General features: G+C 40.1%; 2 protein-coding genes and 1 long non-coding RNA gene across 7 annotated transcripts in view; 2 read left to right on the top strand and 1 right to left on the bottom strand.

The window, feature by feature from the left end:
* ctbp2a (C-terminal binding protein 2a) overlaps window positions 1–14,610 on the top strand; it is a 29,700-nt gene extending 15,090 nt beyond the window's left edge. Inside the window, exons 1-10 of one of the 4 annotated variants that reach the window (XM_034308312.2) lie at window positions 5,387–5,852; window positions 7,896–8,050; window positions 8,420–8,564; window positions 10,465–10,671; window positions 10,759–10,973; window positions 11,180–11,310; window positions 11,662–11,789; window positions 11,885–11,999; window positions 12,371–12,444; window positions 13,251–14,577. In XM_034308312.2, the coding sequence (XP_034164203.1) occupies window positions 5,822–5,852; window positions 7,896–8,050; window positions 8,420–8,564; window positions 10,465–10,671; window positions 10,759–10,973; window positions 11,180–11,310; window positions 11,662–11,789; window positions 11,885–11,999; window positions 12,371–12,434 (1,191 nt within the window). In that variant the 5' untranslated portion in view covers window positions 5,387–5,821 and the 3' untranslated portion in view covers window positions 12,435–12,444; window positions 13,251–14,577. Of the gene's footprint in view, window positions 1–5,386; window positions 5,853–7,895; window positions 8,051–8,419; window positions 8,565–10,464; window positions 10,672–10,758; window positions 10,974–11,179; window positions 11,311–11,661; window positions 11,790–11,884; window positions 12,000–12,370; window positions 12,445–13,250 lie in introns of those variants that run through there. The other 3 variants (XM_026934480.3, XM_026934481.3, XM_026934482.3) reach the window with 3 other exon arrangements.
* A 3,751-nt stretch (window positions 14,611–18,361) lies between these two features.
* Window positions 18,362–22,508, bottom strand: LOC113538973 (uncharacterized). The gene is made up of 2 exons (XR_003403890.3): window positions 22,235–22,508; window positions 18,362–18,859 (listed from the first exon to the last, which is right to left on the bottom strand). It is a non-coding gene; the product is annotated as an uncharacterized LOC113538973 (long non-coding RNA).
* On the top strand, window positions 19,191–25,810 carry LOC113538827 (keratinocyte-associated protein 3). 2 transcript variants are annotated; one of them, XM_034307843.2, is made up of 7 exons: window positions 19,191–19,325; window positions 23,256–23,440; window positions 23,540–23,599; window positions 23,830–24,027; window positions 24,224–24,358; window positions 24,565–24,686; window positions 24,917–25,810. In XM_034307843.2, the coding sequence occupies exons 1-6, from the start codon at window positions 19,250–19,252 to the stop codon at window positions 24,658–24,660; spliced, it is 750 nt and encodes a 249-aa protein (XP_034163734.1). In that variant the 5' UTR covers window positions 19,191–19,249; the 3' UTR covers window positions 24,661–24,686; window positions 24,917–25,810. The 2 variants fall into 2 exon arrangements, with proteins under 2 accessions (XP_034163734.1, XP_026790033.1); XM_026934232.3 differs by lacking the exon at window positions 19,191–19,325 and adding an exon at window positions 22,854–22,977.
* The last annotated feature ends 221 nt before the right edge of the window (window positions 25,811–26,031 follow it).

Genomic DNA, 26,031 nt, shown 5'->3' with positions numbered 1-26,031 from the left:
TTTCTTTAGGTTCATCATCATTTAATGACATTAGATGACTTTCATCTAATGTAATGTAAATTTTTTCGGTTGTCTTCACATTCCTGACTATATAGGTGGTTTTGTGTTGGAGTGGATCCCTCTCGGTCTGAAAGACTTTGAAAGACCTGAAAGACTTTGGAAGAAGTGGACATGCTGAAGTTCTGTAACTTGTTTGAATATTTTCTACAGTCACTTATGTTCAAACAAAAGGCACGTTTAATTTTTTCTAGTTAACAAAATGTAATTTGGCAACATCTTTTGAAATTGTTGATTCTGTTCCATAAATTGCTTCCTGGTGTAGCAGTAACTGTTTTATCAACTATATCAGAGCAAGAACATGTAATGAAGTCCCTATTTTCCAGTAAAAGCAGATTATGTTGCCATGGCAGTGGAGGTAGTGGTCAGAGCACACAAATACCTAGGGTCAGCCATGTGTGTATGAGTATCGGTTGTTAGGGGGCCAAGCACTGAAGGTGCATAGGCGCCCTATTGTTATTCTACCTTTTCTTATTACTATTCTTCTGCTTCTTCTTCTTCTTCTGGCCAAGGTGTCTGTGGCAGCCCATAGAACCGTCTGGTAAAAAGTTAGGTAAGAAATCTGGCACACTGATTGGGGAGGGTCTACGGAACATTGTGACCAAATTTAGGCCAAGTGCTGCCCATACTCTAGCGCCACCATCGCGTCAAATTTGGGCCTAATTTAGAAGTATGTTTATAGTCATAACTTTTGAAACGTGTGTGTGACATTTCAGAACCAGGCATCCCTGGATTTCTTGGATCGAGGCGAGTTCAATGCACCCTATTGTCAATTTCTGCCTTACCAGATTTTCTGCCATCTTTGACAAAAACTGTTTTTTCACTACTCTGCCTATAAATTTTGTCCAATCTTCCCCAAATTTGGCTCACATAACATTGAGACCTGTCTGAAAAAAGTTATCAAAGGAATTTTGATATTCAAAACTGTTCTCCTGTAACACGCTGGCAAATGCAAAAAAACAGGAGGTGAGGGTGTATCTCAGCAATGCATATACATATCATCATGAAACTTGCTAAGTATATTCAGGACCATGCCCTGAATGTACCCAGGAGGTTTTGTGACTGCGCCACCTTGTGGTGAAGGGCTGCAATATCTTTCATGTTTTTCTTTATATCATTTGAAGCATTTGTGCTAAATTCACAGTTTATTTTTCCTATAATTTCCTGGACTATGCCAAAGTGAACGCACACCAGCATCTGAAATTCAAGTGTACTTCCTGTTGACCATCTTGGAACTGTTTTTGCACTACTCCTTCTACAAACTAAGACTAATCATCACCAAATTTGGCACACATCATCTTCAGAGTAAGCCTCAGAAAAGTTATCAAAATAATTTTAAATATTCCAAACGGTTTGTCCATAACGGGCCAATAAATCTGACAGCAAAGCTGTCAAACAGGGTGTGAGGCTGTATCTCAGCAACGACTTTGCACCCTGACAGAAAATTTGGTAGGCATCTTCGGGACCATGACCTGAGACTATGCAACACATTTCATGACAGTGCCACCTACTGGTCAAAAGTAACAGTAACATGCTAAAAATGCTTACATCTAGCTGCCATTTTTACTACTCCTCCAAATTTTGCCCAATCTTCAGCAAATTTGACTCACATCATCTTGAGACCTGTCTGAAAAAAGTTATCAAAGGAATATTGATATTCAAATCGATTTGCCTGTAACACGCTGGTAAATGCAAAAAACAGGATGTGAGGGTGTACCTCAGCAATGCATCTATGTATCCTCATGAAACTTGATAAGTATCTTAAGGACCATGCCCTGAATGTACCCAAGAGGTTTTGTGACTGCAATAACTTTAATTTTTTTCCTTATATCATTTGAAGAGCTTGTGCTAAATTCAGTTATTTTTTCCTATAATTTCATGGGCTATGCTGAAGTGAACGCACACCAGCATCTGAAATTCAAGTGTACTTCCTGTTGACCATCTTGGATTTTGTTAAAAAAGTTTTTTTCACTACTTCTCCTACAAGTTAAATCCAATCATCACCAAATTTGGCATAGTTCAAACAGTTTGTCCATAATGCATATGCTGAAGCTTTAGAAGTTGAAAGGCAGAGTAATTGAGTTTAATTTTATGTTGTTTGTGTGTAGTTATGAAATTGGAATTTTAAATTTACAAATCTTTTCAGTTTGTGATTTCCCTCAAGAAGTTCAAGTAACAGAACAAAAATTTCTTTAAAAAAAATGTTGATGATAATTTGACTTCATGTCATTCCTTTTTGTCTCCATAAAGTGCATTCTTGATGTGTTCTATATTCATGCTTGTTGTGCTGAACCACTTTGTACATGGCAATATAACAATGCCACTTTCCTTCAAATTCTGTAGCCAGGTTTTCCAATAGAATGCATGCAAATTGAAGATTAACAGCTGACTTTAATGTGCTCACTGCCTATGCACTTCTAAGTTGGAAAACTGAAGGGGAATTTACAGTCTTTAGAGCAATATATAGAGGGATTTAAAATAAATATGTAGAGAGAAAAAAGGGTGGAGGAGCCAAGAAAACAGAAAAGAAAATGGGCCAGAGTCAGTACGAGTAAATGCAGTGGCCATATGTTCAACTTAATGTGCTCCTCCATTATTGTGGTTTTGCAACTATAGCTAAGGGGAAAAAAGAGACGATAGAAGTGGGATTACAGACATAAAATCCTACCAGCCATCTGTGCAGGGTTGGGCTCAGTGGGGAAGGTGGGTTGCAGTGCTTAATCCAACTGAATGAACAGAATAAAATTTCCATTTGGAAATTATACTTGCTGTAGGAAAACCATGAGTTCTTAATGCTTAAAAATCAAATTTGTGTCTCTCTCTTACCAGATACGAAGAAGGACAGATGAACAGTTATCCATTATAGCATGTGTGTGTGTGCATACATTTTTGTATATGTGTAGGCAAGCAGGTGATGTGAATTATTTATAGTAAGAAAATGTCATGGTGTCATGGAGATTGAGTTACACTCCACCTAAGAATGCAGAATGCAGATCCTTCACTTAGCGGCAGACATTTGGCCTAATCTGATATCTAGTAGATGATAATGTAGATGGGGTTAAACCTAAATAGGTTCTGTAACATATTTTATAGTCTGTTAGCAGTTAAATGTAACAAATGTAGTAAAATGTGTTACTGTGCCATCTTGCTTATGGGGGCTCTGGTATGCTATTATATAACTATACACTATATAGCTATTCCCAAATAGTAAATGAAATAACCTAAAATGTGTAATAATTATTAAAGAATAATGAAATTAACTAGACTACCTGACTAACCCAAGGTAAACTTCTGCTCCTGAGTCTCCTGTTGCCAACTTTTTTTTTTTTTTTTTTTGGTATTCCCAAGACAAGTGAGTACAGACAGAACAACTAGGCCACAGAAAGTTGCTCAGGATCCAGTTTGGCAAAGTCACATGATTGGTCTCATGAGGCAAAGGGAGAGATCGGGCAGTTTTCTGCTGATTTCTTCAAGGTGAAATATATGTGAGCAGATCAGTTTTTCTGGGATTTTGAAAGTCGCATCTAGACATTAGTGACATCCCTTATCACAAGATTTGAATATATTCTTAATGGACTTCTGTTTTTAATTGTTTGCTTCATAAATAAATGTTTGTGTGTGTGCTACACTTATTGTTGTAACACTACTTCAAATGCTCTGTACTGATGCCTCCACATAACAGCTTTCTGTGTTGAGTGGTAACAAGGCCCAGCTGTGTATGTGTGTGTGTGTGTGTGTGTGTGTGCACGCTCATGCTTGTGCATGTGCATGTTCAGGGCTGGTCCTGTGCTCTCTCTTTGCCAGGCCAGATGGCTCCTGTCACAGAGAGCCCTGATAGGAGGGAGTGAGGGAATGAAAATAATGAATAGAGGAAAAAGCAAAAAAATCAGTAGGAAGCAGATTGCAATGTGAGAAAACACATCTGCAGCTGCACAGTGCAGAGTAATGTGAACGGTACGGCCAGAAGTGTGAAGGCTGTGTAAATACATGGGCTTTTTTTTTTTTTTTAAATAATGTACTGTTCGTTCTTTAGCCACACACACACACACACACACACACACACCCCTCATTTTGAGCGGTTTGCCAGTAACACACTTTTACAATATCATCACCAGAGCCACATTTACTAGCTGCCATGTCTGTATTACACTATGCAGTGCTTATGAGTTTGGTGAATTGTGTAAGCGAGGGAGTATAAATGAGTGTCAGATGTCTAACCCTTAGCATAGATCCTGTTTTGATGCTTGTGGCAACCTAATTCCCTTCTAATGCATGTATGTGATTACCATGGACAACTTTTTAACATTTTTTCCCTGTACAAAGAAAAGAATAAAAAGACATTTACTCAATGCTCCCTAAAGGGCTGAGAGCATATGTTGGGACAATGAATGAATATTCATACTGGATGCATATATATTTGAAAAATGTTTTAATGGATTCTTTGATGTGAAGCTGTATGCTTATCCTTTCAGAGATGTGACTTTGATGTGAAGCTGTATGCTTATCTTTTTAGAGGTAAGAATATGTGGCTATGCATTACAATGCAGTTGTGTGAGTCTGATGCATAGATTCTACAAAACCTTAAAGTTTTTTACTCTATTGCTCCAAAGCTACAAATATGGATAAAACTACATAAGAACAGCTTTATCACTATGTAGCAGGTGGGGGTGTGGTTTAGCACGAGTCTGCAGTGGGAGGGTGGTGTTTGGAGGACTTCCTACGGGTGTAATGATTGGTGTGGCACATGTGAGCCCTGGTTTCCCAGTGTATTCATGTGATCTGTTTCTCTCTCACTGAGCATGTGTGTATGTGGCTGTGAGAGAACGAAGCTGAAAGTAATGAGTTTCTGAGTGGCACAATAATGCAATTCAGTTGCCCTTAGACTTCTGTTATAAGTCAGTTTTGAATTAACAGGTTCTCATTCTTTTCAAAGTACAGGGAAACTTGTCAAAATGATTGTCTGAGGTAATCATTCAATCATCCAACTCTGGAGTATTCCTTTAAGCCCCAAGTCTCTCACAAGTCGTCGTCCCCCCCCCCCCCCCCCCAACACACACACACACACACACACACACACACACACACACACACGTATACTTTTTATAATTGCTCACATTGTAAGACTATTTAGCGTGAGGCACTTTTGGCCCAAACCAGCAACTGGAACACAGATAGAGCACAGGAAACAGGACTAGAAGGTGAGAGGTGTGTGTGTGTGTGTGTGTGAGGGAGAGTGAGTGAGTGAGATCAGGGTTAAGTAAGAAAGAAACGGCAGGGGAGGGGGTCGACAGCTCCTAAATGCTTTGCTTTTACAAATCATACATTTAAGAAAAAGGCAGTGCAGAAGAGTGAAGGGGCTGTGGGGAAGAACAGAGGGAGGAGGAGAGACTGCAGCCGAGACTGGAGGAGAGCTGCAGAAGTGCTCATTTGGACTGGCTCTCGCATTAGTTTTTTTTTTTTCCCTCCCTGACGCTCGTTCCTCATTGCTGAAGCGCATTGCATTCTGCCACTGTGACGGGATCATTCTCTCTAGACACTGAGGCATAAAGGAGGGAGAGAGTGTGTATGTGTGTGCTTGCCACTGCTCAGGCTCTCCTTCAGCTAGGGAAGAGCAACCACTCCAAACACGTTGAAGAGAACCGGGGAAGACGCAGAAAAGAGGAGGGGGCTGATTTATGGAAGGAGAGAGCCCCCTGAGGACATATTTTTTTCCACTCACCTCCCTCTATTCTTCACTCATTTTTGGGGGTCTGCAGAGCTCTTAATGGGAGGAATGTGGAGGCAGCAGTTTCCAGGCAAGAAACATGTCCTCCTCACACACTGTCTCTTTGAGGTGTGTGTACGTGTGTGAGGATGTATTTTTCTCTGTGTGGAGACTAAACATCTCCATGATAGGAGCATGTGATAGTTTTGACCTTGTGTTAACATTTGACTGTTTTTGGTACAAAAGTGCAGATTTTATTTGGAAGACTAAAACAGCCAAATATATTTTTGATCACTGGGGTTAAGGTGTGTTGTAGCATTATTTATTTTCATTAATACACAAATATAATTATCTTACAGAGATAGTAATGCAACACTGCATGCATGTATGTGTGTACACATGAAAGCTTTGTGAGATATACAGGTACTGGATATGAAATACATATCATGCCATAACTAAACTGTGTGTTAATTCTCATGACTACAATCCCCTCACGCACACAGTCTGGCTTGGCATAAGATTTGTATACTGACCCACCTTCACCCTCTTGACAACTATTATAATCTGTGGTTATGCTTTGTGTGTTTGTCTGGTGGGGGATTGGGGGGGAGTGGTCTCTTTTTGGGGACCCAGTGACCCCATTTGTATGAGTACATGACAATTTTGACCTTGTGAAGACATTTGATTTTGCAAAACTAAAAGACTTGATTTCTTTTGTTTGTATTGAGGTTAAGGCTAGGCATACTTTACCTTACTTAGCTACAGTAATACACCTCACAAAGATAAAAAAGAAATACAGGGGTGGGTGGGTGTGTATATGTATATATATATATATATATATATATATATATATATATATATATATATATATATATATATATAGATAATGTGTGTGTGTGTGTGTGTGTATATATAATTAGTGCTACTTCTTCCCAGGACCCCAGGACATCCACTGGCATACTCTGAGAGATTAGGTTGCTAGGTAACCAGGAGCTGTTATAGACAGTGAGGTGAAGCCACTCTGACTGAAACAAGAATACTCGCTCTCTCTCCCCATCTCTCTCTCTCTCTCTCTCTCTCTCTCTCTCTCACTCTGCTTAAAAGTAAAAGTCAAGTACCCCTGCGAACAAACACACCCTCCATCAGGCACACACGTCAGCACATGTCTACGCTGTGGAAACTTTTGCTCATTTCCTTTTGTTCACAGTCCTTTATTGTTCATGTGGTTTTGGACACTACTACATTACATAATCTCTCCATTGCTCTCTCTCTCTCACTCATACCTTCATTTTTTGATTTTGGGAGTGAAATTTCTCTGCAATTTCTCTGAGTGCTGCTGGGTTGGATAAGCTGGTGTCAGCAGGAACAGGACCCTCTCGTCTTGGCTTGTTTAAAAATAAAGCACTTGGGGTAATGTTTGTTGCAGGAGATGTCAAAAAAAAAACTTTTAGCTTTGATAGCATGCAGTAGTATCAGGAACACAACCATTTGAACGTCAGTGTCTTTTGAGTGTCATCTTCCATGTGAAATGTGTATTGCTTATTGTAAGCAACAAGCAACCTTGAGGCTGATAAATATGCTTTTTATGTGCAACTTACTATTATTACTACTATGAGCCATACCTCTAACCTGCAGCTGTGGTGCTTTCATCAGTATTGCTGTTGAAAGATAGCCTTGAATACTAGACATCTGCAGGGACGTCCTACTGAGACTATAGTCTAATTTTCAGCGATTCTCCTCATAATCTGAAATGTTTTTTTTTTTTTAATATGGAAACCAGGGACATAGCTGATTCCATGATTCTTACTTCTTTATTGACAGCATTGTAATTAATTCTCAAGTATTCCTGAGGAATGGCCAGAGTGGAGTGAAGAGAGAACTCTCAGAGAGAACTCCCTATGCTCTCCCAGATACCATTAAATTAAATATATTCATAATCCTGCTCAAATCCTGTAATCTCCATGACAACCAGATTCACAGCAAGAGGGTGAGCTGGAAAGTCATACAAAGTGTGTTGATCCGATTCTCCTTTTATCGCTTTCTCACACACTTTCAAATGAAAAGTGGTTCTCTAAAGTTTACAAGTGCATGAAATGAAATCTCTCTCTCTCTCTCTCTCGCTCTCTCTTTGCAGGTATAAGGCCGCAAATCATGAATGGACCGATGCATCCTCGGCCGCTGGTTGCTCTGCTGGATGGACGGGATTGTACAGTAGAGATGCCCATCCTCAAAGATCTAGCAACCGTGGCCTTCTGTGATGCCCAGTCCACACAGGAGATCCATGAGAAGGTACTGACACACTCAAATATTGTGCTCTGTCATTATCCAGGTATGAGATGTATTTTTATATCTCACGTGGAATAAAAAGATGAAATTCAATTATGCTGTCATTACTTTGTATTGCAGAATATCAGCACTCTTTTTTAAAGGGAGAATAATGTGATTTGATAATTGAATAATGAATAATGAATTTAACAAATGAGATGAAGAGTATGAACTAGATATTGGGATATCCTCTAAAATGATTGACAGAAAGCTTAAGATGAGAAGATAGCATTTCATCTCAATAATGTAACGGGGGGATGGGGTTGGTCCTGATGATGATGATGATGATGATGATGATGATTATGAGCATTGTGTGTGTATTTGTTTTGGCAGGTACTAAATGAGGCAGTAGGAGCAATGATGTACCACACCATCACACTCACCAGAGAGGACCTGGAGAAGTTTAAAGCCTTACGCATCATCATCCGCATTGGCAGCGGCTACGATAACATTGACATAAAAGCTGCTGGAGAAATGGGTGAGACTTTGTACAGAGCTCACAGTCAGAGTAGAGGCTGTATTTCACAACAGGTAAAACAGACAGGATGAATAATGGTGCTCTGTAGCAGTGTTGTTCAGAAGCTTTGTGTGGGAGTACACAGAATGGAAGGAAACTGTGTGTCTGAAAGGATCTGAAGGCATTTGCAGCCTGTGACTGAGCCTGGAGTTTGTATCACAACAGAATCCACTTCTTAGGTGTTGTCAAAGAACAATGTTTATTGTAATTCTACATGTTCAGCTTCAAAAAGCAGACTAAATTAGATTAAAGACATTTTTGTCTGTGATTTTTCTAACTAGTTGGTCTTGTTGCTGTACTCAGAAGAACTCTGAACACAATGTCAAGGAGGAAAAATCTTATCAAAAGCAGGCAGAGGTTAAAGAGAGATCACAGAGTGTGTAATTTTAGCAGTCTCTTTAGCAGTCTGTTTAGACTGAATGGCAATGTGTCAGTTGTTGCTCTGTCAACTCCATACATAACAAGCTTATAGTTGCCTACTTGTGCTAATTCTAAGAGAATTATCACACTGACACATCAACATGCAGCAAAAAATTAGGGGTGATGTTAGCTTTTGTGTGTTGCTGCCTAGTGGAGAAGTTGTTGATTGTTTAGAGGGGGAGGCATAATAATGAGATCCAGCATAAGTCACAGAGTCACTAGCATATCAAATGAGATAGGTGAGAACCTCAGTCATCTCCATCTTAGTTCATTATAGTGAGGAATGGAGATGATGGCTCACTACTGCCCCTTACTGCAGTTACTGCACACAACAGTGTCTATAATATCTAAAGCATTTGTGTCTATTTGAAATGTGAGTGGATGATTTGTTTTCTCTGTATCTTTTAAGTGAAATCTATTCAGTCTAAGAGAAGTATGACAGCAGACATCCAAATTTGCCATTTACATCTATGAGTCATCTGCAGAATGTATAGTTTTTTCACACTCAAGATTCAGGACATTTTCTTCATAATTTTACTCTGCTGGCTGCTTGTGATATTAAATTTGAGTGCTAAATGAATCTGTTACGGTTGTGCAATGCATTATATCATAAGGCCTCAGTGGCATAATGAGATTTATGGGGCAAACTATTACATACACTAAAAGACAGATAGGCAGCTGCTCACATTATTTTCAAAAAAAATTTTTTTCAAGTGTTTCAAGTTTTTTCTGCCCTACTAGGTTCATGCCATGTTTCCTCAGAATACCAAACTTGGTAAACAGAAAAGTTGTAACACTTTCACAGAAAAAGTATCAGTCCCAGCCTCGCTTCATCATACCATTCTGTGTTTTTTATTGACAACCGTTTTTTTTTTGTTTTGGATGTGCTGTTGTGCTTGGTTCAATAAAGTACACTTTAAGACATTTGTTAACATCAGATAATCTGATGTGGATGCCAAAAATTAAACATTTTATTAATTTATTTTTATCTCTGAAATATACTAGCCGCCTGTACTGGTAATGTGTGGGCTTTGCTGGATGTAAAAACCATTCAGTTCAATTAATTCCTTATCCAGTTCTCTTGTTATTCTTCTTTATTGACTTTAACACAATAAAGTGACAATTGGAAGAAAGCCTAATGATTTAAATCAACTGCTCCAAAAGGTGCCAGCACATCAAGACATTGTCCCCTTTCCCAGTAATGTGTTGGCTTTGTTCACACATCAACCTTCCTGATATTTAATGGGAGTTGTTTTAGGTTTTGCCCCTGTGGTGTCACATCAATCATCCTGTGATTTCAACTCTCACTTGTGTTCACACTTAGACTTTTCCTGATTAATTCATGTTGAATTCTGGAATAAAAGTGCATGTGTGCAAAGGGGGTCAGAGAAAAACTACTCAAACGCATTTGAACAAAACCGATATTTGTGTGTTCATGTAGGCATTGCAGTGTGTAATATCCCATCTGCAGCTGTAGAGGAGACAGCAGACTCTACCCTCTGTCACATCCTGAACCTGTACCGAAGGAACACCTGGCTGTACCAGGCTCTACGGGAGGGCTCGCGGTTCCAGAGCATAGAGCAGATCAGGGAGCTGGCGTCTGGAGCAGCTCGCGTACGGGGAGAGACGCTAGGACTCATAGGTTTTGGTGAGACAGACAGTCAGAGACACAGTTTGAAGGTTCACTGAGTGTGCTTAGTAACCATTAGTATAAATCTGTCTTTGTGTTGTACAGGCCGAACGGGTCAGGCGGTAGCGGTTCGAGCAAAAGCATTTGGCTTCAACGTGATATTTTACGACCCATATCTGCAGGATGGTTTAGAACGCTCACTGGGTGTCCAGAGAGTGTTCACCCTCCAGGACCTGCTGTACCAAAGTGACTGTGTGTCTCTGCATTGTAATCTAAATGAACATAACCACCACTTGATCAATGACTTTACCATCAAACAGGTGTGCAAATGCTGCGTATCAGCACACACACAGTACACAGACATACAACCACAGACATGCACACAATTACTCGTGATGCTGAACTCAGTGCATCACTGCCATCTAGTGGTTATTTTGATGAATCAATGTTATTTGTGTTGGTATCCTAACTTTCTGTGGGCTTTTGAAAGTGTGTGCATTAATGGTATGTTGCTTCTGTGCTGTAGATGCGTCAGGGTGCGTTCCTGGTGAACTGTGCACGTGGAGGTCTGGTGGATGAGAAAGCTCTGGCTCAGGCCCTGAAGGAAGGAAGAATCCGGGGCGCTGCTCTGGATGTGCACGAGTCAGAACCATTCAGGTAAGACTTGTAGCTATGAGCTTACTGCAGCATGTTACTTTTCAGATGTTGGTTCAGATTTACACTGAGGTGTCTTTACGTACATTGCAAAAAAAAGTCACTTTTTATAATTAATTAAAAATAACCATACTACTAACCATTAAACATTAACATAGTGAGAAACAATCAGCCAGTTATCCTTGTTGTGAAGTTTGTATTGTTGCCCAGTTGTGAGGTTGATGAACTAACTCATATTAGGTGGTAGTGCTTTATAGGAGGTGTTGTTGAGTTTCTCTGTAGTTTTGTATTTCAAAAAAAAAAAATGTGTTAATGCTCATCCCTAATTAATATTCTCTCTTTTATTCTTACTAGTTTTACCCAAGGTCCTCTGAAAGATGCTCCCAATCTGATCTGCACGCCTCACACAGCCTGGTATAGTGAGCAGGCATCGCTGGAGATGCGAGAAGCAGCTGCCACTGAGATAAGAAGAGCTATCACAGGTACATGCTTCCTGAATCCGCTCGCACGTTGATAAACGGGAATAATCTTGGATGTTTTCAGTTTTCAGCACCTATGCCTGTTTGTGTATGCACAGGTCGTATTCCAGACACCCTTAGAAACTGTGTCAACAAAGAGTACTTTATTGCCACTGCGCCGTGGGGAGCAGTGGAGCAGCATGTGCATCCAGAGCTCAACGGTGGTGCATACAGGTAACAAAATGCACAGTGGATTTCAAAAAGGAGGACGCATACCTTTTTTCACCTGCTGATCTTTTTTCTTTTAACCCTAATCTGTCACTTTTACCCTCTGGCAATTAATTTTACCATGAAGCAGACAAATATAGCTTACATATTAAGGCTATTTGGACTGAATGTGCTTATAACCCCAAGAATTCTACCATTCAGCATTTATTCCACTGACAAACAGCTGGTTTACTCATTAAGCCACTGAGTGTTGTTCTTCACAATAACCCACAATAACACTTTCAAAGGCCCCAACTTGCTATCTTGAACTGTTCAGCCGTCACACACATTCTCTGGCCTTGCATTTGTTGCTCAATCTGACTGCTTCTTTCACTCAGCAGAGTGGCCCAACAGTTACCAGCCATATCTCCTGGTGGCCTGCAAGACAAAATGTATACCTAAACCCAACCAGGTAAATATATTAGTGTACCGAATCCAGTGTATTTCTATATCTGCCCACAATAATTTCTCCAGCAAAAATACCATGAGGTAGTTTATATCATGAATACTTGTAATATATGGTGCAGTTCCTTACATAACAGGTTAAAACGGTTTCTCTCCATTACGGTTGGATGTCTGTGTGCCAAATATGCCTGTATTACTACGGCCTTCAAATATTTCACTTAATCTTTTCAGTGCTCTGTTGCTTGTGTGATTATTTCAGACCATGTGCTCACAGACTGTATCTATAAACATCATCTCAATTAGTTGCTGCTTTAAAATGTGATATCAAGAAGATTAAGATGTTATATGTTGTTAAAAATACAGTGCCTTGCAAAAATATTCAACCCCCTTAAAATTCATAAGGTTTGACTGAAATGCAAATGACACACAGATTGTTCTATCCAGGATTTCTACTGCAAACCAATATGTTCTTAAAGTAGATTTTCAGAAATCAAAATTCATTGTTAGTCAGCAGATCTTTAAAAAAAACTGAAAAATGCTGCTTGCAGAAGTGTTCAACCCCTTCAGACTAGTATTTTGTATAACCACCTCTTGCTGCAATAACAGCTTTAAGTCTGTTGGGGTAAATTCCTACCAGCTTTGCACACTGTTTGGGAGTGATTTTTTTGCCTATTCTTCTTGGAAGAATTGTCCATGTTCTTCAGGAAATTGAGCTTAATTACTTTACATAATATACCCAGAGGTCTTTAAATACAACACGCTATCTATAAGTTAAAAGCCATGCATGACTTTGTTTTACTGGCTCTCCTGTAGACATGCCCAGGGTCCAGTGGGGATGACTTCTGGAGGACCAGAGGAGGGCACAAGGCCAGGTGGGGGTCCCAGGGCCCATGCCCTTTCCCTGCCACCAGGCCCCCCAGCCCAACCGCTCCTCCTGCCTGGGCACAGGGAACACATATACGAGGCATAACCAAACGCAGGGAGGGGTTTATACTGCTACTGAACAACTCGTGGCACAGTTCACATAGCGAGTTAACTTCAAACCAGGGACAAGAAGAAGTAAATTATCTAGGAGCTACAGCTAACTGCAGTGGGAACAGCTCAAATATGCAGCGTGGAGGTGTCCTTTTGCTCCTGACTTGTCATGGGATTTTAGTTTTTCTTGGATGTAGCTATTTTTGTTCCAGATGTTTTCCCTCCACATGTATGCTTTACCTTACTTGTTGTCTTGGGACCATGTGCATGGACAGGTGGGCAGGATTTTTAATCCACTCCTTGAGTTCTCAAGGGAAATTTGGCATCACTTGTCAGTCACCCCTTCTGCCACCAGCCTTGTGAACAAAACCCTTTTAGATGCATTTAGTCTGTTAACCTGTGTTTCTTTTTATTTCCTTGTTGCCTCTTCCTTTAAACCAAACAAATTATTAATTGTCCTTTTAATTCTGTGCTAAAGTGATTAATTATATTGGTATATAGTGTATTTATCAAAAAGTGACGATAAAAGGTTCAACTATTGATAACCTCATTGTGACCCCTTTTCTTAACTTGGCCTTGTAACTAGCTGAACCTTAGGCGCAACCACATGAGTCCAACAACCACCAGCCCTAATGTTGAGGCATTTTGTATTCATTTACACAGGAGTGTTTAAGCAACTTGGGCATGTCAGATTTATTGAATTTATTGAGAGATTAAATAAATTTTGTCTGATACTAAGACTATGGATGGCAGCTCATAGTGAAGCCATGTGCCACCCTGCTCAGGAAACACTTTTCTTTCATGTCTGAGTACCATAAAAAAGCATCATATGTCTGGTTATTCTACCATGTACTATTCCTCACACTGCTCTCTTGCTAATATTTTTATAGATGTAAAATAGAAAATATTTTGATGTTGCTGTTAGATTTGTATTGCCATAGTATGCAAAACTTTTTTTTTTTTTGCCTTTTGTGAGTGTTATGACACCACCTGGAGTTCATTTTGTTGTTTCTGAAATGTGTGTTCCTCAGCCCACTTTGCCAGTACATGTATATTAGGACAGTGGGCTATGTTTTTATTGTGTTTGTTTCTTGTACCAAACATCCATGACATTACAAATTAAAAAATAAGCGCAAAATGCTTGTGTTCTTGTGCAAAATTCAAAATACCATTCTTGTGTTTAGTGTTTTCTTGCTACATTTATATATGCCAAATGTATTAAACAATATACAATATACATTTGATCTAAATATCAAAATTTGGAGAAAAAAGAGGTAAACATTATATATCCATCTTCTGTACTGCTTATCCTACACCGGGTTGCGGGGAGCCGGGAGCCTATCCCAGGAGACTTGGGGCACAAGGCAGGGGACACCCAGGATGGGGTGCCAACCCATGGCAGGCGTGTGGCTTTCAGTATGATCTAATTTTATGTTAACTATGTTGCCAAAACAAACTTTGAGTATTTCTACATTTCTGTTTAGCTTGGGGTACAGATACAGTCCCAATACAGTGGAACCTGAGTGACGACTCAGCGTCAGGGTGCAGCTAGCAGACCGGTCGGTTTAGCCTGCTTATTTACTCCCTAGCCTTGGCTCTGGATTGTCACCGATTAACTAGCCCTGTTCTGACACTATGTGGTATGCTGCAAGAAATGAGAGCAGCTCCTTCCCAAGTGGGATGGATACCACCCTGCCCTAACAGGCCAGCCTTGCTGTCAAAACTACTCCAAATATCTGTAAAGCCCACAATGTTTTGTTTTACCCACACACAGATTTACACATGCACTTTCAGCTCTGTGCTGCTCTGCTCTCTCTCTCCCGTGGCTCTCGTCTCTCCCCCTTTTATCCTTGCCGCCACTCACTAAAACACAGAACACTTGTTAGAGAAATGATGACCGCTCCAATGCCAAGAGAGGAAATCTGCCACAGCCATCTGCAGAGGCGTAGCTACAGGGCAGGCAAGGCAGGCAATAATCTGGAGTGGGACGGAGTGGTCTGCCCAGGCAGGGGGAAGACTGCTGGCCACTATAGGGGAAAAAGGTAATCAGAACCAGTTTTATCAAATTCTGTATTAGTAGCAGTGATTCCCCTGCCTGTAATCTGCATGGTACACCCTCTAGTGTAACACAGTGACGCCCTCCTAGAGAATAAGCAACAAACCGATGTTGATAAAAGAAAAAGGTGAGCAGATGGTGTTGTAAAATAGGGTTATTGTCTATAAGCAGAGGTGAGGAGTAGGAGTAATAAATAGCCTCCTTCCCTGAGTGGACCCAGGTGGTTAAAATTCCTGACATCAGAAAACCTGTGTGCAGTTCAACAGTTTCTACTCCTGTAAAGGCTTTATACGGGTATTTTTTTCAGTGGGTAGAATTCATATGGTCTGTGTAAAAGGCCTTGCGTTTTTGTTTGTATTTTGTTGTGGAGCACTGTCTCATGGCATTGACTGACCCTGCACGCTGACCCCAGCTTCCCAACAAGCTGGGAAATGAGAACAAAAGAATTTCACTGTGTTGTAAATTATATTTGACAAAATAAAGGCTGCTGCCATAGGTGACCGGGATGGATTGAGACACCCCTTTTAGATTCACCTCCAATCCTGGCTCCTCCCTCTCCAGAACAACCATCGCCAAAGCCATGGGGATCACCTCTCTCTATGGTTTAAGGAGATGGAGATTGTGATCTGCCATGTACCGCCTCTATCCATTCACATTACCTCATAGTCGTAACGTTATGTAGCGTTATTCCCTAGGCTGCACTACTATTCCAATCTACTAGGGACACTGTTAGGAAGTTAATGTTAGCCTGTCTGGAAGTGAGGGGAAGAAGAAACGTGAGAGACGTGTGAGAGACGTGCTGAGCTGGTTTGAGGTGTTTTTCATTGTGGCCAGTTTTACAGTTATGGAAAGTTATATAAAGCTAAAGAAAAGAGAGAAACAGCAGAACAAAGACACAATGTGGAAAAAAGGAAATTTGACATGAAAAGGAGAATTGAGGAAAAGGCAAAAGAGGTGGAGTCTTTGAAACCAGACGCAACCCATATTGAATGCCAAATCAAACCTAAGGTACGTACCATGTAGCTTTGCTGATATAAAAGGAATGGCAAATGACCTACCAAAACTGAGGGGGGTGGACAGTGTTGGATAACCAAGTTTGGGGCACAAACAGCAGGGCAATGCCTGACCCTAGGAGACATCAAAGCCATGCTGATGCACATAGCAGGAAAAGACATGGCTAAAAAGATTTTCACAGAAGCTGGCCTGTCAGCAGTTATTAATAACAATCACCACGATGATAAACTTTTTAATATGTACAGGCATGTATTGTGGGATGTAATAAGGAAACAATACCCCATTGAAATGGACCCATCAAGACTGGAACAATGCAAGCTGGCAGAACATGGAGACATCCTGGAATTCATCATAGATTTTCAAACCAAATGGAAACAAGAGACTGGTGAGCCATGGGACCATGGGAACACAATGAGAGCACTGATTTACCTCAAAACCTTCAGTTCAGGAGGAACTGAATAAAGTTCTGGGCCTGAACAAGAAGCCATGGCCTGAAATTAAAAAACACATCATCCATCATGTCAACAGATACAGACAAATAAGGACTCTGAACTTTCAACCTCACTGATAAAGGAACAGCTGATTGAGATGAACAAGAAGGAAAATAAGAAATCAGCCAACACGCAAGCTGTTGTGATACTGCATAACCCCTAATATCCATGAGGTTACCATCCCTGACCCCACACCTGTGCAGGTCTAGGTACAAGCCCCTAATTCAGGAGGCCACAGACGGGATATAGGCAGAGGGTTCAATGCTGAGAAGATTCACTAAAACTGCTAAAATCTCCCACTTTAAGACAGAAGTCAAGTAAAGACAGTACTTTAAGACAGAAGTCAAGTCCTATCAGGAGGCTACTATCAGGAACCAGTAGGAAGCTGGCTCCCAACAGAATAGAAGCCATACTACAAATGCCTAAACCTGTTACAAAGAAACAGCTACTCTCTTTCCTGGGAATGACAGGCTTCTGCAGACAGTGGATTTGTGACCATGTGGCTATGACCAGATGGTTACTGGACCATTATGATTAAAGAGTCAGAGAGCAATCAAGTGGTCTTGACTACCATGGCTGATGACATGTTTGTTGCCCTAAAACAAACACTATCGACAGCACTGGCACTAGCCAAACCAGACTATACCAAACACTTCTTTCTGTACACGGCTGAAAAAACATTTACTTTGTAAATGCTGTCCTAACTCAAAGGGACCCGGACAACCACCCAAATGCAGTACCACTAATGACTGCATCAAGACTACTGAGAAATTTTTGAAATTGCGACCTGACTTGTCCTGAAACCCAATACTGCGAAGTTACAAGGTGTTCTTTGTGGACGGCTCTTCGTTTCTGGATGGCAACCAGAGATGTACAGGGTATGCAGTAGCTGCTCCAGACAGACATACCAATGGGTTTGAAGTGGTCCTATCTGTACAACTTCCTCAGCCATCCTCAACATAGATCGCAGTTACGGCTGCTTGCAGATTGGCAAGGGGAAAAACTTGTACCATCTTCACTGATTCTGCTTACACCCACAATATGTGCCACAAGTATTCTGCCGTATGGGCCTCAAGAGCTTTCCACATGGTTGATGACCAGCCCACATCACATCTGAATGAAATCCAAGAAATATTGTCAGCCATTCATGAACCTATAAACCCTATCAGTTAGCAATTGTGAAATGTGCCACACACAGGACTGGAGCTGATTTTACCACAAGAGGTAACACTGTTGCAGACCAAGCTGCAAAGGCCACCACTAGACATGAATATGTGCCTGAAGTGATTGCATGATCTGAAAATCAGATGCCACCCAGTTACCCTTACCTGTCAATGTGATAACCAACAAGAGCTTTAGAACCAAAAGCAGAACACAGACTCAAGGGCAGAAGGTTAAACGGGTTTTATTGAAAGAATAAGGGAAGGTAGAGATGTGTGGGGAAGGGCATGGCTAGGTGCATCTGTTGAGGCTGGGACTTGAACCTGGACTTGACACTCTGCCCATGAGCCACAGGTTGAAGGGAAGCAGGGGCTGGGTACTACAGAGTGCAGGCAGGCAGACAAGCAGGGTGAGATGCAGCTCTGGAGTACAGGAGAAGCAGGATTACACAGGGAACAAACATGGAAGAAACAAAAACAGAGCATTAACTCGGAAGGTGGCTTTAACGTCAATACCACACTGGTAGCTGGAATGATCTGGCAACGAGTGGCTGGAGAACCAGGTTTTTTAAAGAGTTGGAGGCTGACGGGATGATGAGGAGCAGGTGCATTTGCTGATTTGATCAGGAAGGGGAGCAGAGTGGAACAGCATACTTAGCTGCCTAAAAAAACAACTGGGCATCAAATATAAGCTCTCCTTTGTGTACCACCCACAATCTGGGGGACCTGTAGAAAGAGCAAATGGAAAAATTAAATCCAAATTGTCAAAAACTTGTCAGGACAGTGGGTTGAATTGGGTAGCCACATTATCCCTTGTCCTGATGAGCATGAGATGCTCAAGAAACCGTAGCACACATTTGACCCCACATGAAATGCTTACTGGAAGACCAATGTCAATCCCCTATGCAAGACCAGAGTATCTAGGCCCACAGCTAGAACAACCTAGAGAATGAGTTGTCAAACTACTTGAAAGGACTAACTTCTATACATCAGTCCCTGTATCACCAGGTGAAGAAAGTGACCTCATAAAGAACCTGTGAAGCCTGAGAACCTGCCCAAGCTAGATGACTGGGTATATGTGAAGGTGTTCAAGGACCATACAAGGTAATTCTAGCAATGGCTACAGCAGTTAAGGTAGATGGACTGAACCCGTGGATCCACATCAGCCTCTGCAGCCCAGCTGAAGAGCCTGGTAGGTCTCTGAATGAGGTAATCGAGCAAATAACACAGACAACAGAGGACAGTGTGAAGTGTAGTAACCTCTCCTCTAATCTCCAACAAGCCTCTCTACGTGGTGTAAAATCGCAAGGAGCAGAAAAAAGACGAATGAATGTCAACAAATGTTGCGTTTTTTAAGAGACTATTTGGCACCAAGTGACTGGTTTTGCATAATGTTGGGTTTTGCATAATAATGGGACATTTGGACAATTAGCAAAAGGTATTTTCATGACAAAGAACAAAAACTTTACTAGGAGCATCATCCCACCCATATGCACTACAACAAACTGTGAAACAAATTAAACTTTATATGAAGAGTAGAGTAAAGCCTGAGAGAAAGAATATATTCAAAGTATTATAGCTTTTTAGACAAATGTAAAAGAAGGTGTTATTTAAATAAGTTCACATATTGACATCACTGTGGCATGGAATAAATACATTTGAGAGCTTCTGGGCCACAGTATTTTTCTAACTAACAAACAAAATAAGATAGGAATCTTGAACTGCCAACATAAATGACCACCACATCAGTATGTTTCTTTCCTAAAAGCATTCCTATTTGGACAGAAGAGAGAACAGAATTATTGTTGTATGACTTATTCAGGGAGACTAAAGCCTGATGAAAGGGATCCCCTAGTTCAGCTGTCCAAAGGCAGGGTGTGGCCGGCAGCATGTGCCTGGCAGGCAGGTAGGCAGTGTGTGGCCAGCAGCGTGTGTGGCAGGCAATGCAATATGTGGTAGGCAGTGTGTGACTGGCAGGCAGTGTGTTGCAGGAAGTGTTTGGCTGGCAGTGTGTGGCAGGCAGGCATTGTGTTGGAGGCAGTGTGTGACTGGCTGGCAAGCAGGCAGTTTGTGGCTGGCAGGCAGGGAGGTAGTGTGTGGCAGACAGGCAGTCAGTGTCACAGGAGTGTGTAAACTTGTTCAAGCATAACTGTTGAATAAAGTGTATACATTTATATTTCATTTGTGGATCTGGTAATTTTGTGGGGGGAAAAAAACCCTGTTTATGTCCAACACAAGGACAATTATAGCATCTTTCTACACCCGCTGCAGTATAGGCGTACATAATAGGTATACTTCAAATAATAGCATATGCAATTATTAGAAAATGTAAGATTGATGAAACAAAATAAGATAAAATATTTTAAAAATGTTTTCTTTTTAATTAGTATTTGAACTGAGGGCTCTGAGCTTTTTGAGTGATAATTAACGCAACCAAACTTGTGACCTTTAACCCTCATCCCCGCCCACTTCCGGTGTTGTATCGAACTCTGTTTCCTCGTCGGGATCTGTTTCCCCCTAGCCTCGCCCCCCGTTCAAACGGCGCGTTCACAAAAAAAACTCGCCCTCGAGATGCTGTGCTTTACCGCTGAGGTACTGTGAAGAGCGCCAAGGCTCAAAACTAACATTTTAACGAGTTTTATCTGTAGAAAGTTGTATTGAATATTGTAAACTTTTGGAAGAAATGTGTGCTCACTCACATAACTGTGATTTTCTAGGTTAAATATGCGACCGTTCTCAAAAGCCACAATACCTGGACATATTGATCAAATTTCTCTTTTTCACCCCCGAGTTATTTTTTTAGAAATGCAATTGCGGATTTGGCCACAAGAGGGCTCCGTTGTCCACTTTAGTTCAGCTGTTTAGAGTAAACTAAATCTGATGGTTTTCTGTCCCAACAAGTACACTTTCACTGCAAATTACTGAGAAAAGGTCAAATGAAATTGTAGATTAAAAAAACATAACATCACCCAAGTTTTTAGGTTTTATCTTTGTCTTAAAACCACCTCCATTATAGCAGGGGGAACGGATCCTGACAGCTGGGAATGTTACTGTCAGATGCTGTTCCCCTTGGTTCTGTAAGAAAGAAAGCTCACAAAAGTATTACATGGAAGACTTTAATAACACACACACACATTATATATTTATATATATATATATATATATATATATATAATATGTGTGTGTGTGTGTGTGTGTATATGTATGTATATATATATATATATATATATATATATATATATATATATATATATATATATATATATATATATATATATAATTGTGCATACTTACCTTTTAGAATATACAATACAGTTCACTTTAGTTGAGACCAGCATGGTAGCAGCTTGCCTTGCTGTCTACATGTTTTTCACCCAAGTTATAGATGGTCAGGTTGCAACCTACAGGGGAGCCAGGGGGAGCTTGGCTCCTCTTAATCAGCTATGAGCTCCACTGAAAACATGATGTGTGAAAGTTTGGGGGCTCTTTAAAATATTGACAGTATGCAATTTCATATTGTGATGTTTGGTTTTGATACCCATGTGGAGGTTTGATGTGACATAAGCCTACATGCTTGCAGCTATATGTTTTTTTGCACCAAGAGTCGCAGTCAGTCAGGCACGAGTAAGCGACTTGGTTTTCCTTCTCGCTGTTGTAAAACAGAAAATAAATGTTAACTAATGTATGAACCATAGCACTCAGGAAGTAATCTGGTAACCCTTCGGCTACTGTCTGACTTAGCATATTCACAGAGATTACTCAGGAAGGTATAGGCCTACGTATTCCACACTGGATGATTCATTTGCCTTGCAGGACAAGAGGAGGGTGGATTAGTAAAATGGTCTCTCTCTCTCTCTCTCTCTCTCAGCAATAAAGTGTAGCCTTCTACTGTTATTACTTAAATAAACAGTGTCTCTCTCTCTCTCCTTGCCTCTGTAGTGGGGAAACAAGTCAGCAGTATAAATTTGACACGTGTGAGGTTTCTTTCTTATTGAACACAGGGGGAACACTATCTGACAGTAACATTCCCAGCTGACAGGATGTGTTCCCTGCTATAATGGAAAAATTTAGGGATAGCAGGCTGAAAATCACAGGACTTACCTGGTATGGGGAAACGAGTCAGCAGTATGAATTTGACACGTGTGTGAGCTTTGCAGTGAAAGTGTACTTGGAACAGAAAACCATCAGATTTAGTTTACTCTAATCAGCTGAACTAAAGTGGACAACGGAGCCCTCTTGTGGCCAAATCACACAATGCATTTCTTAAAAAAAGACTACTCAGGGGGAAAAAAAGAGAAATTTGATCAATATGTCCAGATATTGTGCCTTTTGAGAACGGTCGCATATATTTAACCTAGAAAATCACAGTTATGTGAGTGAGCACACATTTCTTCCAAAAGTTTACAATATTCATAATGAAAACTCTCACAAATATAACATTATTTATTAATAGAAATAACAGTAGGTGGTGGTAATAAATTAAAAAAAAAACGCAGCAAACATGGGTTCTGTTACCCCATTTTCAAAGTATAACTAAACAGTCATAGAATACAACTTTCCACAGATAAAACTCGTTAAAATGTTAGTTTCGAGCCTTAGCGCTCTTCACAGCACCTCAGCGGTAAAGCACAGCATCTCGGGGGCGAGGTTTTTTTTTTGTTTTTTTTTTCCCTTCCTTCGCCGGTTGGACGGGGGGCGGGGCTCGGGGGAAACAGATCCAGACGAGGAAACAGAGTTCGATACAACACCTGTGTGTTACAGGTGAGCGATTCAGTAAACGGCGGAAGTGATTTTTCCTTTGGGATAAAAGTACTCAAATTGTGTGGAGAATATGTGTGGCTTTGGTAAGAACATGCTCTGCTTCTCTGCTTCAGCTGCTTAGTAATTAGAGTCGCAGTAAAAGTGTCCAAGTGCTGCAGTTTCACCGCTTAAGATTTGGGAATTAGCATTCATTTTTGCACATTTGCTTCGGTGCCTGTTTGTGTTAGAAGTTTCACTGGAAATAGACTATTTTTTTTTAATCATAAGAATCATTGTTTGCCACACATGCCAATGACAGACCTGATAACTCTGATAAAGTCTGAAACATGTCTAATATTCTGTTTCTTGTTCTGCTTTGTAGACAAACAGAAAGGGCCCGGGAGGCTGATGACTAAAGGACTAACACTCATAGTTGTCGGTCATATCAACTTCATTCTGGGCGCCATCGTTCATGGCAGCGTTTTACGACACATCTCTAAACCCACTGGGAAAATACCCACACAGTACACAGTGTCCAATATCATAGCCGTCACTTCAGGACTGCTGGTAGGGTGGGATAATAAGATATTATTATTGAGCATAATGAGATATGGTTATTTGTTGTGAATCTGTATCATTGCACTAATAATGCTTTTTATGTTTTAGAGCATTGCAAGTGGAATTGTTGCAATATTGGTGTCAAGGAATATTAAGAACTTCAAACTAGTAAGAAATCCTCTTATTTACTTGGAAATATTCATCATCCTGAGTTTTTATAGGTGTTTTAAATCTGTATGTTTGCTAGCTGTTTAAAAACGTGGCACATTTGATCAGGCACTTCATTGAGCCTGTTCTGATTCCTGTAATCAGTAATTAATTGGACGGTTAATGTTTGGTCCAGAATACAACTTAAAGTGAGTCCTGGAGCTCACAGTGAAACTCTGCTTTTCCTCCAGCATGTGGGCCTGTTGGTGAGCTCCTTCTTAAACGCGCTGCTCTCCGCAGCCTGCTGCGTTGGGCTACTGCTGGCCATCAGCCTCACTATTTCAGCCAACGGCAGTGCCCTCATGCAGGGCTGCAACAATACAGACGTGCCCATTAACGCTCGCTCGCCCGTCTCCGCCAACTGTCCCTTTGACACTACACGCATTTACGTGAGTTTCTGTTAACTCTAAATGTTGGTTGGATAAAAGTGGATATCATCATGTGCAGTTTAATTGTTGACTGTAACAACAAACTGTTAGACTGCAGAGATATTGTATAATATTTTAACATATAGTTGAACAGTGCATGTGAGTGTCAGATATGTTGAGTTTCAAGGCTGGTGTGTTTTTTTTTTTTTTCTTTAAGGACACGACTCTAGCCTTGTGGTTCTCGTGCGCTCTGCTATCAGCCATGGAGTCTGCTCTGTCTCTGTGGTGCTTTATAGTGGGTCTCACCCTGAGAGGCATTGGGCCTTGTGCTCACACTTACCTCAGAGAGCAAGTAAGCATGCATACTCGCACCAAATAACAATTACTAGTAGTATTTTGGATTTATAAAGACTAATGCAAACCCAGCGAGTGAACGTTCCACACATTAGTTATTTTCCCTTCATGGATTTTTTTTATTGTTGCTTTATAATCCACTTTTTGATATTCTTCTTTTGATCTTCATGTTACACTGCGTTATGATATTGTATTACATGACAGCTGGAAGAAGACGCCTTAGCACATACATCAAAGGTGGATCCAGAGTTTTCAGCCCCGAGCGAGCGACTCATTGCACACTGTTCGGTCCAGCCATAGACAGGAAGATCAATCAGAAATCTAAGGTAGGATTTCCATCAACCTTGTACCCTTTCCTTCTTCTAGTTAAAGTGGTTACAGTTTAAGAAAATTGAGCCTGGCAATAATGGAAGTTTTGTGTAAAAATGCATGATATAAAGTGCAGTGTTTAAGCTTTCAGTGTATTTGTATATAAATATAAACATTTTTAATAAAACTTAATTGGTTGTATTTATATTACGGCTGACTAATTGACCTTTTTTATTATTCATTTCAGATTTGATGAAACTCTTTGACTCTGAGCTAATAAAGTAGATTATTAGCTACAGTATTTGTAGTGTGTAGTCAGTTTTGGAAAATGCAACTGTTTGAGCTCCCATGTCTTTATATCTGTTGTTATATATTATGGAAAAAAAGAAATGTGTTTACAATAATTTATGACATTTAAGCATACAATCAGGCTTTTGAGCAAAATTGACTCAGACTAGATTTTATAACCATTTAGAATAATTTGTTAAGATAAAAATATTTCCTTCCTTAAAAAATATAATTAATATAAAGACCAAATGATTAACAGTTTAGTTTACATTTTTTATTTAAAAAGACTTTTTTAAATTTAATTTGTCAATGAACCTGTTGCTGATTAATCTACTTCTATAAAATATAAACAATATGACTTCAATCATCATTATTATTATTTATTTACCACACATTTTGAGCACTCCATAGCTAGTGGCTGTATAAAACACTGGACAAATCAGGAGAAATTAGGTTGGTTCTGACAGAGAGAGAGAGAAAAGTACAGGAATGAGAGGAACATTTCCGTAAGGTGCTGAGGTATAAATATAGTAGAAAGTTGATGCTTATTCTGGATAGTTTAAATCTTGTGTAGTTTTAATAGGATGAGGAGAATCTTAGTCTCAGACCTAATCCCATGTGCTGAGAGGGGAAAAAGGCAAGTATGAAGTTTGATGTTTGGGATATGATATACTGTGTTCCTGCTGAAGCATGAAGCTCATGAATTTGTATAAATTTTTATGTTTTTAATCAATTTCCTACATTTTACTGTACCTAATCAAGGGTACAATTTGTTGATGATAATAATAATGTTTATATTCTTGTTACTTATGTTTATTTCATTTGTACATTAAATGAGTTCTAATAAATAAAACAGTTACTGTATGTGGTTATTGTTTCTTTTATATCTGTTAACAGATATATTCTTATTGAAGTATAATAAGAGATCTAATTAGTATTCTGAATTCCGGTATAGACACTGATCTTTTCTTCCTAAGAAGTGAGGGTGTGCAAGTCATCTGTCTAGATATATGGATAAAGAGAATTGAGTTCAGTGTCTGTTCATCATTGTATTGCACACATGTTGTTTTTAGT

The sequence above is a fragment of the Pangasianodon hypophthalmus genome, chromosome 10 (assembly GCF_027358585.1).
Source record: "Pangasianodon hypophthalmus isolate fPanHyp1 chromosome 10, fPanHyp1.pri, whole genome shotgun sequence".
NCBI classification, from domain to species: Eukaryota; Metazoa; Chordata; class Actinopteri; order Siluriformes; family Pangasiidae; genus Pangasianodon; species Pangasianodon hypophthalmus.
The sequence above is the reverse complement of the archived record's forward strand: the minus strand, read 5'-3'. Positions and strand labels throughout refer to the sequence as shown.